The 18,173-nt window shown below is 47.9% G+C and overlaps 1 protein-coding gene and 2 non-coding genes across 5 annotated transcripts; all 3 read right to left on the reverse strand.

The window, feature by feature from the left end:
* Positions 1-67: 67 nt before the first annotated feature.
* Positions 68-18,078, reverse strand: IntS4 (integrator complex subunit 4). 3 transcript variants are annotated; one of them, XM_028308653.1, is made up of 16 exons: positions 17,961-18,078; positions 17,536-17,868; positions 17,212-17,460; positions 16,720-16,895; positions 16,195-16,387; positions 15,585-15,759; positions 14,534-14,739; positions 13,309-13,431; positions 11,681-11,816; positions 10,944-11,081; positions 9,569-9,725; positions 8,806-8,952; positions 5,951-6,183; positions 3,023-3,165; positions 1,852-2,071; positions 68-811 (listed from the first exon to the last, which is right to left on the reverse strand). In XM_028308653.1, exons 1-16 carry the CDS (start codon positions 18,012-18,014, stop codon positions 612-614), a joined length of 2,883 nt encoding a protein of 960 aa, XP_028164454.1. In that variant the 5' UTR covers positions 18,015-18,078; the 3' UTR covers positions 68-611. The 3 variants fall into 3 exon arrangements, 2 of the variants coding, with proteins under 2 accessions (XP_028164454.1, XP_028164453.1); XM_028308652.1 differs by lacking the exon at positions 5,951-6,183 and adding an exon at positions 7,392-7,624; XR_003656134.1 differs by lacking the exon at positions 5,951-6,183 and adding an exon at positions 7,392-7,624 and having other exon boundaries at positions 610-811; positions 1,577-2,071.
* On the reverse strand, positions 10,102-10,183 carry TRNAL-AAG (transfer RNA leucine (anticodon AAG)). The gene has a single exon. It is a non-coding gene; the product is annotated as a tRNA-Leu (tRNA).
* TRNAL-AAG (transfer RNA leucine (anticodon AAG)) lies at positions 12,683-12,764 on the reverse strand. Its single transcript has one exon. It is a non-coding gene; the product is annotated as a tRNA-Leu (tRNA).
* Positions 18,079-18,173: the final 95 nt, after the last annotated feature.

The raw sequence follows: 18,173 nt of genomic DNA on the forward strand, positions 1-18,173 counted from the left end.
TATTTTGATACTATAAATCAGGAGCTTCTAGACTACATAGGTACACATAATTGAAACTAGTTTGCTATATTAAGTGGTTGATTTATTTAGTCATCTCCATTCCTAAAATAATAAAACTATAATTATGTACATTTATCTCTTATCATTATGTCACCAATTTAAAGTAAAGATAAAAACCTATGGAACAAACTGTCCTCACTAATTGCTGTCTTGTTTGTCCTTGAAATCAACTGCAGTCAAGCATTCCAGTTTTTCCATCTTTTTTCCATAAATGCTTCTTTTGATTCTCTTTCCTTATGTTAGTTTATCCCTTACCCCTGGGCCACACACATCGCTATAACATTCGGACGAATGATTTGACACCGGAGCGAAGTCTCGCAACTCGCAACTTAAGAGCAAAATATTTGACGATTTGTAAGCACTATATAATAGTCTATACAAATAAAGAAATTTTGACTTTGAACTATGGATAAAAGCACCGAAGTATACGCGATACTTAAGACCACTAACAGCGCGAATCTCGAGTTATCGCCCAGGGGTTACGCTCCGATCGGCTTGAATGAACATTCTTCTTTGTGCTCTTATCATCTGTAGCCCATCTTCCCTTATCTTTAAATGCCCCGTTTGATCGGCTTGGGGGCGACGGTGACTCGCACAGGTCGACACAGTTCCACGAGCGGCGCGGGCTCGCGGCCTCCGCCCTCCTCGACGGCTAAGCATACGGTCAAGTCAACGCCGCACGGCTCCGTCCACACGCCGTGCGAGATTAGCACCTTGGTGAGCAGCCGGACGTTGTGGGTGCCGTCTTCGTCTGGAATAATAAGTTTTGTTATTATAATACAAGCAGAATTTTTAACTTAAATTCTTAAACATGAGGATATGAGATGGCGGCGGCTTCAACCCTTAATGCTGATTGATCGATGAGGTTGTTCGAGAGGCGATGGATTGTAAACGGCGCGCGCACAATGGGTCGGGTAAATAGAAAGAAGTGTGGGCGGGGCATACGGCACGTACGCAATGTGTGGTCCACTGATGTGAATTGTAACAGCTTGCTCACACAGTGCCCTATGTGGAAACACAGAAGGACACACAATCCGGGCAGAAAAATTTGCCCCACTGGGAATCGAACCCGGGACCTCTGCTGGGTTTACGAAAGGTGGTCTTTCTATAAGGCCACGGAGACAGTCACTAGCTATTCACTAATGTGGTTGTGGTCGAGCGGACGCAGATGGTCCCGCGGCGGCTGCAACGCGTGCGCGCGACGGTCTGGGTACACGATGCGCACGCGCAGCGCTCCGGGCTCGCGCACGCGCGTCACGCTGGGCACGAGCCCGGCAGAGAAGCACAGCTGGGTTACTCACTAATAAGTAATATGATTGTGGTCGAGAGGGCGCTGGTAGTCGCGCGGTGGTAAGGGTACACGCCTCGCAATAAATGTTTCCTTCTTTCTTTCCTCGTGCACAGTGGGCGAGCTAGGGCGGTACTCACTAAAATAATTGTGGTCGAGCGGACGCAGATGGTCGCGCGGCGGTAAGGGTACACGCCTCATGCACAGTGGGCGGGCTAGGGTACTCACTGATATGATTATGGTCCAGCGGTCGTAAATGGTCCCGCGGCGGCTGCAACGCGTGCGCGCGACGGTCGGGGTACACGACGCGCACGCGCAGGGCTCCAGGTTCGCGCACGCGAGTCACCTCGGCTTCTAGCGCGACGCTGGTCACGAGCCCGGCAGAGAAGAGCTGCACCGTGGGCTACTCACTGATATGGTTGTGCTCGAGCGGGCTACTCTACTTCTGGCTACTCACTGATATGGTTGTGCTCGAGCGGGCTACTCTACTTCTGGCTACTCACTAATATGATTGTGGTCGAGCGGACGCAGATGGTCCCGCGGCGGCTGCAACGCGTGCGCGCGACGGTCGGGGTACACGACGCGCACGCGCAGCGCGCCGGGCTCGCGCACGCGCGTCACCTCCGCTTCTAGCGCGACGCTGGTCACGAGCCCGGCGGAGAAGCGCAGCACCGTGTCGTTGTCGCTGGCCGGCTCGATTATTGTCGCTGTGCACATTCGGATCTGAGAAAATAAAATAAACGTTCATCTTCCTAGTGATGTTTTTATTGAGCCTATTCATAGAATGGATTGATAGGCTAGATTTAATAGGTAAAAAATGCTCTCATCATCCATCATCATTTCAGCCATAGGACGTCCACTGCTGAACATAGGCCTCCCCCAATGCTTTCCATGTTGATCGATTGGTAGCGGCCTGCGTCCAGCGCTTCCCTGCTACCTTTACGATGTCGTCGGTCCACCTTGTAAGTGGACGTCCCACGCTGCGTTTTCCGGTACGCGGCCTCATTCCAGAACCTAGAAAAAATGCTCTGCGATACGATAATCCCATTAGAACTACAGTATCAAGAGGCGTCGACGGTAGTGGCGTAGCGCGCCGTCACACGTTACGTTCCTGTATCAAAATTTTATGGGGGCTTCAAATAACGCTGAAACAAGGTCGTCAAAATAAAACGTTTCAACTGTTGAACTGCATTATTAAAAAATCCCTAATTGAACCAGCTCTGGGTTACCGGGGGTCACGTAGTTACGCCCCTGATTGACAAAACTGACATCTAGTCTCAAGACGACAGCAACTGAAGCCACGATAGCCGAACGGTGAAGGGGTCGGACTGGCCGACTCGTGATCCGGGGAACGCGGGTTCGGTCCCCGCCGCCGCTCGACTATTGTGGTGAGCTCACTCGTGACACAAGCATATTTAGCTTAGTACGAGGGGCTAACGGGAGTATTAGTAATTTGTGTAATAACAAATTATAGTTCCAAAATACTGGACTGTCCTGTCGATGACATTGACAGTGGGGCGCCACCGTCAATACCGGATCGCTGGTTCAGATATTTGCCATGTTGGAAACCATATAGTTGAACGATGGTAGCGCCCCCCTGTCATTGAGTTTGGTGGGACAGTTCAGCGTGGGTCATCTATACTAATAATCTTTAAAAAAAAAAAACTCATTTACCTTGAGGTTGGGCTTGGGGATGGCGGGCAGCGGCGCGGCCTGCAGCAGCGGCATGAGCGCGCGGGCCAGCGCCCCTGGCTTGTTGTCGGCGCTCATCGATAACTGCTGGAACACCGCGATCGTGAACGGGTCCGGCTCCACGCCTGCAACAAGTGGTATAACGTAAAAGTAAGCTAAAGGACTAGTTTGAATTCATCGATCTTCAGGTAAATTTTGGTCCTTCGAGCCGGATAAAAATGTCAATATACGATTCTTATGATAATAGAATGAACCTAATGGTTTTTCACTAATTAACTGCCTCTGAAAACAATAAATTAGGTCTAATGAGTTGGCGATAAGACGTCATAATTTGTTTTTTTCCATACAAAATAGATGGAAAAACCGCGTATTGACAGCTCATATTCAATTTAATGGTGATGTCAACTAGTATTGCGGTGGAAGTAAGCCTCAAGCAATCGTTTCGTAAGTGCCAAAATATTGGTTAAACTTGAATAAAATATTTTTGATTTGAATCTACTCACTTGCCGCAGCCAGTATTCTGTCCAGCAGTTCGGCGTGGTGTGTAAGCGCGGCGAGGGCCTGCAGCGCGGCCGCGGCGGCGTACAACCGCGCCGCGCAGTGTGTGAGCGCGATAGCAACATAAATACGGGTAGCTAGGGGTCATTGGACAAAATTATACGTGCTCGGCGACCAGACTTTAGTTCAGATTTCCGCTGGGACCACGGATATGAGAAAAAAGAACTTTTTTTTTATGCATAACAAGGCAGGTATTTGACCACAATGATTGTGGCACAATCGCACCTGATGTTAAGTGGGATGCAGTCTAGGATGGTACATATCTGCCCTGTAAGTGCCTATTCACTCTCGCCTTGAAGAGGCCCGGATTATAGTTTTCGGGAAAGACAGCAGCAGGCAACGAATTCCAGTCCCTAGCTGTTCGCATTATCAAAGAGTCGTCGAAACGCTTAGTGCGAGCTGGTGGTACTCACTTGCCGCAGCCCCGGGTGCCAAGCATCAGGGGGTGACACAAGTCGCGCAGATTAGTACTCACTGGCGCAGCTGCATGGCAAGTCTACGGTCTATGTCATGATACTGGGGGGGGTGTGATTGTTTTTCAATCTTCGAATCGGTAGGTAATCCAAAAATCCTGGGGGGTACCAGNGCCCGGCTTGTTGTCGGCGCTCATGGATAACTGCTGGAACACCGCGATCGTGAACGGGTCCGGCTCCACGCCTGCAACAAGTGGTATTTAACGTAAAAGTAAGCTAAAGGACTAGTTTGAATTCATCGATCTTCAGGTAAATTTTGGTCCTTCGAGCCGGATAAAAAATGACAATATATGATTCTGGTGATAATAGAATAAACCTAATGGTTTTTCATTAATTAACTGCCTCTGAAAACAATAAATAGTGAGTTGGCGATAAAGACGTCATATAAATTGTCTTTTCCATGCAAAATAGATTGGAAAACCGCGTGTTGACAACTCATATTTAATTGAATGGTGATGTCAACTAGCCTATTGCAACGTAGGCCTCAAGCAATATTTTCAATCTACTCACTTGCAAGGTTCTGGAGTGGAGGCCACGTACCGGAAAGCGCCGCGTAGGACGTCCACCCACAAGGTGCACCGAATAAAGGTAGCAGGAAGGCGCTGGATGCAGGCCGCCACCAACGGCCATTGTGGAAATCATTAGGGGAGGGCCATGTTCAGCAGTAGACGTCCTATGGGTGAAATGATGATGATGATGATAACTCACTTGCCGCAGCCAGCATCCTGTCCAGCAGTTCGGCGTGGTGCGTAAGCGCAGTGTGAGCGCGATAGCAACATAATTTACGGGTAGCTTGGGGTAATTGGACCAAATTCTACGTGCTCGGCGACCAGACTTTAGTTCAGATTGCCGCTGGGACCACGGATATAAGAGAAAACACTCACTTGCCGCAGCCAGCATCCTGTCCCACCACCGGCGTGCCCGTAGCGGCCGCGTACAACCGCGCCGCGCCGTGTGTGAGCGCGATAGCAACATAATTACGGGTAGCTTGAGGTCATTGGACCAAATTCTACGTGCTCGGCGACCAGACTTTAGTTCAGATTGCCGCTGGGACCACGGATATGAGAAAAAAGAACGTTTTTTTTTATGCATAACAAGGCAGGTATTCGACCACAATCGCACCTGATGTTAAGTGGGATGCAGTCTAGGATGGTACATATCTGCCCTGTAAGTGCCTATTCACTCTCGCCTTGAAGAGGCCCGGATTATAGTTTTCGGGAAAGACAGCAGCAGGCAACAAATTCCAGTCCCTAGCTGTTCGCATTATAAAAGAGTCCGCCCCGGGTGCCAAGCATCAGGGGGTGACACAAGTCGCGCAGATTAGTACTCACTGGCGCAGCTGCATGGCAAGTCTACGGTCTATGTCATGATACTGGGGGGGTGTGATTGTCTTTCAATCTTCGAATCGGTAGGTAATCCAAAAATCCTGGGGGGTACCAGGGGGTGAACTTACTTGCCGCAGCCAGCATCCTGTCCAGCAGTTCGGCGTGGTGCGTAAGCGCAGCGAGGGCCTGCAGCGCGGCCGCGGCGGCGCCCAGCATGGGCCCCGTGGCCCCCACGGCGCCGGCGCCTACCACCGGCGTCCCCATAGCAGCGGCGTATAACCGCGCCGCGCAGACGCGGAGCGCGATAGCAACATAATTACGGGTAGCTTGGGGTCATTGGACAAAATTCTACGTGCTCGGCGACCAGACTTTAGTTCAGATTGCCGCTGGGACCACGGATATAAGAGAAAACACTCACTTGCCGCAGCCAGCATCCTGTCCCACCACCGGCATGCCCGTAACCGTGAGTGTGTGAGCGACAAAAGTCTACGTGCTCGGCGACCAGACTAGTTCAGATTGCCGCTGGGACCACGGATATAAGAGAAAGAACTTACTTGCCGCAGCCAGCATTCTGTCCAGCAGTTCGGCGTGGTGCGTAAGCGCGGCGAGGGCCTGCAGCGCGGCCGCGGCGGCGCCCAGCATGGGCCCCGTGGCCCCCACGGCGCCGGCGCCCACCACCGGCGTCCCCATAGCGGCTGCGTATAAACGCGCCGCGCAGACGCGTAGCGCCAGTTGCCAGACGCACGCGTTCTCTTGCTCCGTTACGCCGCTGAATTGGTGTTGTAGTCTAGGGAAAAAAACAGTCATAAAAAAACTCATGAAAGTCATTTATTTCTGTAAATAAGCTTAAAAAAAGCACTTTTACACGTCCCAGTATTAACCCTACCACTGCTTCAGGACAATAAATGGGCCAGTGCTGAGAAGAAGCAGCGCAAGAAACTCAGTCACCATTGTCAGTCGTTTAAGTCGTCTAGTGGTAAGATCACCTGCTTCAGATGCAGAGGTCCCGGGTTCGATTCCCAGTGGGATTTTTCTGTTCGGTTTGGTTGGTGGTAGGGCTTGTTCTAAGTCCGCCTGGCTAGCTACCACCATCTTACCTAAGTCTGTCGCCATAACAAGTTGTGTCAGCCTTTTTCTTTAAGTCGAAAAGTTGTTTTATTATAAAAAATACCACACGACTGTTAACAATTTGTTGTTGGTGTCAGCTGTTGTCAGCTTTCCCAGCAGAACATTTTTTTTTATTTGATTGACATTGACACTTATGTTCGTCTTAAGCATTTGTCACATGTGCGTTCTGCGGTCTGCATTCACTTTGACCTAACCGCGGACTGCATTCACTTTGAACTAACCGCAGATCGATCCAGTGTACCAAATCTTTTGAGGCTAGAATGTAGAAGCATCCAATTTTCAACTGCAAAGGTACACCCATCCCTGCCTGGGTAAGGCCACAACAGATTCAAGGGCTTACCCAGGGAGGGGCGTACAGATTATCTTCGTTTAATTTGTGGAACCCAAAGTAACCGACATAGCTCGCAGAATTGCTAAAATCAAGTGGCAGTGGGCGGGGCACAGCTCGTAGAGACGATGGCCGTTGGGGCAGGAAAGTTCTCGAGTGGCGACCACGGGCTGAAAGACGTAGCGTGGGCAGGCCTCCTACTAGGTGGACCGACGATCTGGTAAAGGTCGCGGGAAGTGCCTGGATGCGGGCAGCGCAGGACCGCTCATTATGGAAAACCTTGGGGGAGGCCTTTGTCCAGCAGTGGACGTCATTTGGCTGAAACGAAGGAACGCATTTGTGGAAAGTCCTCTGTCCTTANCCCACCACCGGCGTCCCCATAGCGGCTGCGTATAACCGCGCCGCGCAGACGCGTAGCGCGATAGCAACATAATTTACGGGTAGCTTGGGGTCATCGGACCAAATTCTACGTGCTCGGCGACCAGACTTTAGTTCAGATTGCCGCTGGGATCCCGGATATAAGAGAAGAAAGAACTTACTTGCCGCAGCCAGCATCCTGTCCAGCAGTTCGGCGTGGTGCGTGAGCGCAGCGAGGGCCTGCAGCGCGGCCGCGGCGGCGCCCAGCATGGGCCCCGTGGCCCCCACGGCGCCGGCGCCCACCACCGGCGTGCCCATAGCAGCGGCGTATAAACGCGCCGCGCAGACGCGTAGCGCAAGTTGCCAGACGCACGCGTTCTCTTGTTCCGTTACGCCGCTGAATTGGTGTTGTAGTCTAGGGAAAAAAAGTCATAAAAAAAACTCATTTATTTCTGTAAATAAGCTTAAAAAAAGCACTTTTACACGTCGCAGTATTAACCCTACCGCTGCTTCAGGACAATAAATGGGCCAGTGCTGAGAAGAAGCAGCGCAAGAAACTCAGTCACCATTGTCAGTCGTTTAAACCGCCTCTGTGGTCTAGTGGTAAGATCATCTGATTCAGATGCAGAGGTCCCGGGTTCGATTCCCAATGGGATTTTTCTGTTCGGTTTGGTTGGTGGTAGGGCTTGTTCTAAGTCCGCCTGGCTAGCTACCACCATCTTACCTAAGTCTGTCGCCATAACAAGTTGTGTCAGTCTTTTTGTTTAAGTCGAAAAGTTGTTTTATTTTAAAAAATACCACTAGACTCTTAACAATTTGTTGTTGGGCAAACCCAGCTTTCCCAGCAGAACAATTTTTTTTATTTGATTGACATTGACACTTAAGTTCGTCTTTAAGCATTTGTCACATTTGCGTTCTGCGGTCTGCGTAATAAAAACTGTATACATACATATAGAGACTGATAATGTTGTTCACACCTGATGCGGACTGCATTCACTTTGACCTAACCGCAGATCGCATCCAGTGTGGAAAATCTTTTGAGACTAGAATGTAGAAGCATCCAATTTTCATGGGAGCGGGCAACTGCAAGGGTACGCCCGTCCCTGACTGGGTAGTCCTACATCAGGTTCATGGGCTTAGGGAGCGGCGTTATTTTTTTATGTGACAAGAGGCAAACGAGCAGACGGATCACCTGATGGTAAGTGATTACCGTCGCCCATAGATACCCGCAGACTTACATATTATAATAATAATAAGATTATTTTGCGCTTAAAACGGCCTCTACGTGTTGGATCTGTATCCCCACGCAAGCCTTATAAAGGACCGGGCCACTTTTGACCCGTGAGCTCCAAAGCGTACAAACAAAAATAATAATAATAAATACTCTTTATTGCACACCACATAAAAAGAAACAGAAAGAAATGGAACACATAAGGTACAATTAGGCGGTCTTATCGCTATGAAGCGATCTCTTCCAGACAACCTATAGAGAGGACAGTTACTTAAAACAAATGAAGGGGAAGGCGGTGTCGACACTAATTGTGTATTATCTTCGTTGAATTTGTGCAAAGTCCTTTGTCCTTATCACGTAGTTACCTGAGACAGTCGGTGGTGAGGTGCGCGAGCGCGTGCGTGGGCGGCCCGTGGCTGTTGTTGAGCGCCTCGTGTAGATAGCGCACGGCGCGCGCGAACAACGCCGTGAAGTTGGCCGCGCCCGATACCATGGGCTCCATCTCCGATAGCCTGCGAATAAACAATTGATAAATAGTACAATAATTGAAAACTCTTTTAGCTGCTCAACAATTTTTTTGTCACCTGTCCGCTTTGCAATGGAGAATCTTGAACCTTGACTTCGAACTCCTCCTATGTTCTTCTGATTAATTTCGTTGCGAGTCCAATGACAGTTTAACTTTCCCCGAGACAAACTTGACCTTCACTGGTTGGGTTTTTATTGGCGGTCAAGCTGTAGATCCTGGCTATAGAGGAGTTGCAGCGGTGGGAACGATGATAATAATAATAATAAATACACTTTATTGCACACCAAAGATAAGAACAGAAAGAAAAGGAACACACAAAGTACAACGATAGATGGGCATAGTTCCGTTTTTTAGTAACGTTAAGTAGCCATTTGCCGCAACCTTCAACAGATCGATTCGTGAATTGGGATGCCTGACGACCTGTGGTGCATGGTCGCCATTGGTCGCCACTCGAAAACATTTTTGCCCCAACGGCCATGGATATGTGCGCCGCCTACTGCTACTTAAGTTTAGGTATTTTGCGGGCTATGTCGGTTACTTTAGTTTCCCTACGTCCCATTTCTGCGACGTAACAGCTGTCTTATGATACTCAAAGCGCTCACTTGTTGAGCTGCTCCTCGGCCGACTGCAGCATCTTGAGGCGCACGCTGGTGGACAGCGTGGCGTTGTCGATGTGCTGTAGTACGGAGTCCAAGAAGCGCCGCACTGCGCTGTCGTCTGTGGGCTCCATCTTTTCGCCATTTAATTGCTGCGCTTCTCCTGTATACCATAAATAAACTAATCAGTATTTTATTAACCTCTGCAAATAAGCTAAACATAAGGTTGTTTAAGAAAAGAGTCCTCCATTGCTTGCGTTCCTCGAAACTCAAATCGCAAGACAATGATAATAACTACATTTTACAAATAATAGAGAGAATCATAATCGTTAGCTATAGATGCAATAAAACAATTTATAAAATTATGGATAAACGACAAAATCTTTATCGATGTAGAAAAAACCATGCAGATCGAAATAAATTATATTGAGAATCAAAAAGTATGGTCTTAAAATGGCAGCTCGTAAGCATCAACTAGTATGTAAATAATCTGAAAGGAGGAAAATATTTTCCAGGGTTGTTTGTACACAAAAAACAATTGGCAGCGGTGGGATTCGAACCCACGCCTCCGAAGAGACTGGTGCCTTAAACCAGCGCCTTAGACCGCTCGGCCACGCTACCCGTGCTCGGACGAACAAATAACACGAACGCAAGGCGTCACGTTTCTCACGTATTCTATAATAAGAATACTATTACGGCCTAATGTACTGAGTAGGCATTTAATATACTGTGAAAATATCACGTTTCTTGTGGCCTTCGAAATTTTGGGTCATCGTGACATCTGGACGTTGCACTTAAATAAATATGCAAACATTACAAATCAAGTGTTGTGTGACATAATAAACACGTAAAGCGCATAGCTTAGCACATTCCTGTGATAATAATACATTCATAATGTCCTCTCCCATATACCAGAGACAAATCGAAGATTTGGTCTTTACTTTCCTGGGTTTTTCTTCCTCAGTCTCCTCTCACGATATCCACGGGAAGAGTGGTTACTTCTGTAGTATCTTAATAAGACGAAATCTATGGAATAGTGAAGTTCTTGTAACTCATGAAGGCGAGGGAGCTTCACTTGTGTGTGTACGTGTATATGCACAATGCACATATTGTAGTTGTTGATAGTGTAACGTCTGTCGTCTTCGTGAATGACGTTTTTTATACTTAACAGTTGGCACCCCTGGCGATTGACAGGACCTTACTCTACAGTGGCGCCATCTTGATGAGTGCAAATGCGATAGTCCTCCTACCACTTTAGCGCTCACAAGTTGGCGCCACTGTCTTCGCTACTAGCAAGTGAGAGGACCTTACTCTACAGTGGCGCTAACTGGTGAGCGCTAAAACGATAGCCCTCATTGCAACAAGTAAAGTTATAACCGACCTATGGGCAGGCTGGGCACGAGGTGCGGCATGGTGTCGCGCAGATAGGTGTAGTGCTTGATGGTGTGCTCCTCGAACAGCGGCAGCATGGTGGTGCAGTGTTGCGCCGCGTTGAGCACCAGGATTAACACGCAAGTATCTTTGTTGTGAGTTAAGTATTAAACAATAGATAGATATATCATGATCAGGTCATTTAGTCTCCACATCAGGAGAATGACCCTATAATTTGCTAGAGGCAAAAGGGTGGACATGGCTTAGACGGGGCTTCTAAGCCGGCCAGACGGGTTGATTGAGAGGACCTGATGTTCGCATATTTCTTCCTTAGTTGCCTCTTACTTAGCCGTTGTCCTAGGTGAACAAACGCGACGCCACGAGAGAGACCAAATGCAAAAATGTCAAGAAGTCGTTTGTTGTATCAAATAGTGGCCTACGTAATCGCGTGTCGTGACATTTGTAATACGTCTCGTGAAGTATTGTTCGCATACTTCACGAGACGTATTACAAATGTCATACGTAGCGTCGCTTCAGCCGCGTTCTGTCACTCACTAGTAGGCCTAGGATCCGCGCCACGATAAACGTTTATTACGCCATTTTATCGGCTTTACGCAATAAACCCATACATTTGTCGTCTAAAATCATCGATAAGATTTTATCACGGCGCGCATTCTAGCCCGTAACGAACGAGTAATAGTTTTCCCATCCTTTTTTAACCAATAACTCAGCAGTTGTAAAGGATACAGGCCGGGTCATCAACATCAGGCTCGGGCATGTCGAAGAAGGGGTGGCAAGCAAGCAGGCGCGTCGTCAGCGGCAGCACCAGGGTCGCGTGCGAGCTGCCCAGCCGCTGCACGCAGCGGAATGTCGAGCGCTTGTCCTGCACACCATAAACCATAAATAAGGGTACAGCCACAGGCACAGAACAGTCAAATTTTATACCCGAAAGCTAGCGCTAGCTATTATATCAATCCATGTAGCAATAAAAAAAAATACGGTCTGTATACTTATCATCAGTTTACGTAAAGTGTGCTCGCTAGCGACTGCGTGAAAAAAGGACATTCAATGTATGACATATTGTGCAGCGGCCTTAGAGTAGGCGCACACCGTTGATTTTTAGTCGGCCGATAGTTTAACCCACTGGTTCCCCCGGGCCAGTGGGTATGCAATTTCATGCATTTCCTGACGAAAAAAAAAAAAGTCGGGCAGTTGATCAGTATGGGCATGTATATGGGAGTGCGCACACAACGCCGATACGATTTGGCCGATTCTTCATACAAATTAAAATCGGGCACAACTATCGGCCAACTAAAAATCAACGGTGTGCGCCTACTCTTAGCGGCTACTTTCAAGAAATAAAATCTTCATACATTTTTTGACGTACTCGCTAGCAAGCACACCTAACGTAAACTCATGATAAGCACACAGGTAGTTGATACCATTAACCAATGATTGTAAGACACAACTTCTTCGAAAACCCTTGTAGAATGGTAACGTCTAAACTGGTCTATGAACTTAAGTGATATTGTGGAATGGCGAAATGGTTTATATCGATCCCCAAGGGATCTTTTGCTACCAACCAGGAGCGACTAAAAAAATAAAATAAGGAGGTTTAATTATTTAGTAACTCGTTTTTTGCTGCAGTTATTATAACAAAGGAGGAATTCTTTTAAAGAAAGATTTGGTAAATATTGAAAGAGATAAAAAATAAAGTAAAATTTCTAAAGTGGTGTAAAATAAAAACATTGGCAGCGGTGGGATTCGAACCCACGCCTCCGAAGAGACTGGTGCCTTAAACCAGCGCCTTAGACCGCTCGGCCACGCTACCGATAACGCTTCCCGCCCAATTTCGGGATAAGTCGATCTCATGATTTTTTCAATAGATAAATACATAGAATAAATACAATTCAAGAGAAAAATACACATCTCGCCACTAAACGTAAGTTCGTAAAACAAGTTCCACTTTGGCTATAAGCCAAAAATGATGACTAGCAGTCTTATGTAATGTTGTACATATAGGTAAACCACACATTTATTTCATTACTTTCATTTTCAATTATACTACACTCAATTCAATAATTATTTTATTTACTCGTTCGTTCGTTCGTTTCAGCCAAATGACGTCCACTGCTGGACAAAGGCCTCCCCCAAGGTTTTCCACAATGAACGGTCCTGCGCTGCCCGCATCCAGGCTCTTCCCGCGACCTTTACCAGATCGTCGGTCCACCTAGCATGAGGCCTGCCCACGCTACGTTTTCCAGCCCGTGGTCGCCACTCGAGAACTTTCCTGCCCCAACGGCCATCGTCTCTACGAGCTATGTGCCCCGCCCACATGGATTTTATTTACTCATTGTAGGAAAAAAATCACTTACCTGTGGGTATCTCTTGAGATTTTCCAAAATTTTGTCAATGCACATTTCCAAGCACGTTTTGGAGGCGACTGTACACGAGCCCAGCATTCTGTGTAGGCCCTCCCTGACATCCATTGAGTAATCCTGTGTACAACAAAAGTTTATTCTTTTATAAGGTTAGAAGACACATTAAAGTGACACTGTGGGAACTTATGCTGTTGTATTAGGTGCGATTTTGCAACGGAAAAGTATAATCTGATGCGCTGCCGCCTCCTTCAGTCCGAGGCTGTGCGTTCAGAAGCCTCGTATCCACTTGAGCAGATTCAGTTTGACTCAAGAAGAGGCTACTCGGCCTGAGGTTGCTCAATGGCTACGCCGAGGCTTATAATGGATACTGAACTATTCCCGCCTCTCATCCCCACCGCTACAACTCCTGTGTAGCCAGGATCTAGCTTGACCGCCAATAAAAACCCAACCAGTGAAGGTCAAGTTTGTCCCGGGGGAAAGTTAAACTGTCATTGGACACGCAACGAAATTAATCAGAAGAACATAGGAGGAGTTAGATTAATGGATACGCCCTGATTTGAGATGCGCGTGAGGCTGTCTATAGCGTGCAGGCGCACGTCCTCGATCTCGTCGTTGAACATGTCCACCAGGAGTCCAGTGACGTCATCGGGACACTGGTCCCCATGGACAACTGGTCACTAACCTCCAGAGCGCTCAGGATGGTCTCCAGCTGGTCCTCGCGCAGCACGATGTGGTGCGAGATGCGCGTGAGGCTGTCTATAGCGCGCAGGCGCACGTCCTCGATCTCGTCGTTGAACATGTCCACCAGGAGTCCAGTGACGTCATCGGGACACTGGTCCCCATGGACAACTGGTCACTAACCTCCAGAGCGCTCAGGATAGTCTCCAGCTGGTCCTCGCGCAGCACGATGTGGTGCGAGATGCGCGTGAGGCTGTCTATAGCGCGCAGGCGCACGTCCTCGATCTCGTCGTTGAACATGTCCACCAGGAGTCCAGTGACGTCATCGGGACACTGGTCCCCATGGACAACTGGTCACTAACCTCCAGAGCGCTCAGGATAGTCTCCAGCTGGTCCTCGCGCAGCACGATGTGGTGCGAGATGCGCGTGAGGCTGTCTATAGCGCGCAGGCGCACGTCCTCGATCTCGTCGTTGAACATGTCCACCAGGAGTCCAGTGACGTCATCGGGACACTGGTCCCCATGGACAACTGGTCACTAACCTCCAGAGCGCTCAGGATAGTCTCCAGCTGGTCCTCGCGCAGCACGATGTGGTGCGAGATGCGCGTGAGGCTGTCTATAGCGCGCAGGCGCACGTCCTCGATCTCGTCGTTGAACATGTCCACCAGGAAGTCTAGCGATGTGGTCGCGAACACCGGGTTCTCCATTGACAGCTGGCATACGGCTTCTACGGCGGCTGTGCGGACCTCTGTAACAAGAATGACATTTTAACAAACTTGAAAAGGTAATGGGGCGAGTTGGCAAGTGAATCTAACTAGTCCCGCGCTAAAATACCCGCGTGCTCTCCCGAGATTCGGTTCGTACGCCGTGAGGCAGGAAGAACCATGGGTGGCGGTGGGATTAGTCACGAGCTAGATTCTCTGCACAATTTAACTAGATCCCTTGTTTTAAGGATGAGTCCAAGATGTGACTATTGCATTCTGTATCAAACTAGTCACGTGCTGTTTATACTAGTCACACGTATGGTAGAACTAGTCACTCCCAGGACTACTAGTTCCGCATCGTATTCAACTAGTCACACGTGCGGTAGAACTAGTAACTCCCAGGACTACTAGTCCCGCATCGTATTCAACTAGTCGCACGTCGTATTAACTAGTCCCACGCCGGTCCTAGTCCCCGCTCACCCATGAGCTCGTCAACGTTCGCTGGTCGGTCATTAGTCACGGTCACCAGTCACGCTGGCCCCGCCCACTAGTCCCTGCCGCTCACCCATGAGCTCGTCCTCGAGCCCGTGCACGTACAGTAGTTGTCCCGGCGCGTCGCCCGCCCGCCGGCCGGGTCACTAGTCATGCTGGTCCCGCCAACTAAAGCCTGATTCGTGAGCACGTAGAATCCCGTCCAATGACCCCAAGCTACCCATCCCTATCGCTCGCGCGTAATTATGTTGCTGTCGCGACTGTGCTACGGGCGCCCGCAGTGAGTGTGCGAGCGCGACAGCAACATAATTACGCGCGAGCGATAGGGATGGGTTGCTTGGGGTCATTGGACGGTATTCTACGTGCTCACGGACCAGGCTTTAGTCACGCCGCTCACCCATGAGCTCGTCCTCGAGCCCGTGCACGAAGGCGCCGGCCGCGCCGCCGGGCAGCAGCTGCACGTCGTCCTGCTCCACCAGCTGTCCCGGCGCGTCGTCCGCCCAGCGCCGCCCGCTGGCCCAAGCGCCCGACCGCACTAGTTCCGCGCCGCGCTCGTGGGCCGTACGTTTTTTCTGTAACATACAACAAGCCTTACGTTATTATACACAACACTAGTGACGCATATTGCGTTACCAATACCACCACAACTGTACGCTAAAACTTGCGCAGGCGACCAAAACCCGTCTATCAATTTCCGCGCATTTGGAAACCCGACTCATGCGTACGCGCCACATTGCGCTGTTTATTCAGATACCCATGCGTGCGCCCGCACGAGTTTTAGCGTAGGCCCTAAGTGGTCAAAATTAACCCCCAAGGGGCCGTTTTCAACAACGTGAGGAACTAATCAAATTGGAAGTCCATGGAATGCATATGAGCGCTCAATAATAATAACTTAGATTCGCTCCTACTATAACATAGAGGTAGGCTCCATTGACGCCTTACAGAGCCATCATGTACAGACTGTGACAAGGAGATGGCGCTAGGCGCTACTAAGCCACAAAACTTGCCTTCATATTACTCATGAGTTGCTTGTCCAGCGTTTGCAGCAGGAACCGGTCGGAGACGAAGCGCGCGGCACCCAGCAGCGAACACGCCAGCGCGCGCACCGCCATGCACAGGTCGTTGACCGCGGAGCAGATGCGAATGAACGCGTCGTCCACCAGGCGTAGTGTCGTCTCGCCGTCTTGAAGAGTTGTCAAGCTGAGGAAAAAGTTTTATTTCACCAGTATCAATATGGTAACAGATTTTAATCAAATAAGATCAAAATCGATATTATGGCATTGACTACAAGTTCATTATATGTTACTCTATTTAGAAGGTAAATATCCAATTATTTTTACTTGCTACATAAAAGCACATTTTTTACCATAAGCACATTTAGGCAAATAACATCAAATTTTACATGTTTGAATTGATCCTTATTTTATTTAGAAAATATATTATATTTTTGGGCAGTTCAAAAAAGTTGAATGGTAATCTTAAGGTGCACATAACAATAAAAATTAATGCAACTAAAATGTGATATAACTTACTGTTCTGGATACTTGTTCCCCAGCAACCACACTAACTTCAGAGCAACTTCTCGCACAATCTCATAGTCGTCTGAGAGAGCGGGGCACACTTGCTGATAAAGATCGACACTGAGGGTCTGTCCTCGCTCAGCAAGAGTCAGCAAGGATTGGAAAGCCTCACAACGCACCCTTGCATCCTGTGAACAGTTTTACATTGATCAGTTTTTATGACTTCATTAAAAAAGTTTAATCAGAAACGTAACAAAATATTGCCATAGAAATCAACTTTATTTCAATTAGGTATCTTGTGTTTTCACTTTTTAATTGAGTAACTAAAAGTACATTTCAACTCTTAATCCTTAGGAATCATACATGGAAGTCTATCCATTCAATATTAGATGTCTTTAGAAGTCTAATTTTATTTTCAATTCAAACCAAATCAGAAAATATTTATTCAATTTTGACCAGATTTTGGCACTTTGTTGTTATTCTTTAAATTAAAAAGTGGCTTACATCAGCATTGGAATAGTCTCCCAGCAACTTCACAATAGCACTGGCCTCTGCTGCCATCTCCATGGTCCTCTCAATCTCAGGATATATCGGGTACAGTTCACTGATGAGCTGCAGGCACCGGCACTTCACCTGGTGACTGGTGTCTTTGAGGTTGTCCTTGGCCACACCAACTAAGCGCATCATAAGAAGTTTGTCTTCACTCAACTTGTTGCCAAGCTTTAGCAATGTAGCTATCCCTTGAGCTATAACCTAAAAAAAATATTATACAGTATTATATTTGACTTCTTTTGGGACTGAACTAGCAAGAAAAGTATAAATAGGCACCTTATGTGACGTCTCATTCTTGATCAAATGAATAGTTTCATCAATCAAATAATTAAGGTTGGCGCCCGGGCACTCTAAACCAATATCACAAAACAGCCACAAAATCTTGACCCTCACAACCGAATCTTCTTCTGACTGAAAGTGTTCAGACAGTTTCTTAATAGCCTCTTCGACATCAGACTCCTGAAACTGCAGGCAGTCTGATATACGCAGCAAGAGCTGCAAAGCTTCATCACTGGACTTGCATTTCTCTAATAACCCCACAAAAGCAGCAGCAGAACTGCCAATTAGAGGTTTCTTGACCAAATGAAGCTTTTTGGAAGGCGGCCCATCCTGTAATTATAACAATAATCAAAAAGTTTAACCACAAACATGTCGATAACTTCCAACTAAAATTTTGGGTATTATAAAGTAAATAAACATACCTGGAATGACTTATTGTACTCCGCAAGTGCTCTTTTCTTTAAAACTGCAGCCATTGTCGTGAAAGTTGTACAACTTCAACCAGAATTTATTTTAATTCTCCAATCCAAACCAAACACGCATTTGTGTTGATGTGATGATGACAGCAAACGACGACGTCTCATCTGTGCAAACGACTGATGACAGTATTGACAGTTAGTTAAACTGACAGTTTT

The sequence above is a fragment of the Ostrinia furnacalis genome, unplaced genomic scaffold (genome assembly GCF_004193835.3).
Source record: "Ostrinia furnacalis isolate ACB-3 unplaced genomic scaffold, ASM419383v2 OfSCF2491, whole genome shotgun sequence".
In the NCBI taxonomy this organism is placed as follows: Eukaryota; Metazoa; Arthropoda; class Insecta; order Lepidoptera; family Crambidae; genus Ostrinia; species Ostrinia furnacalis.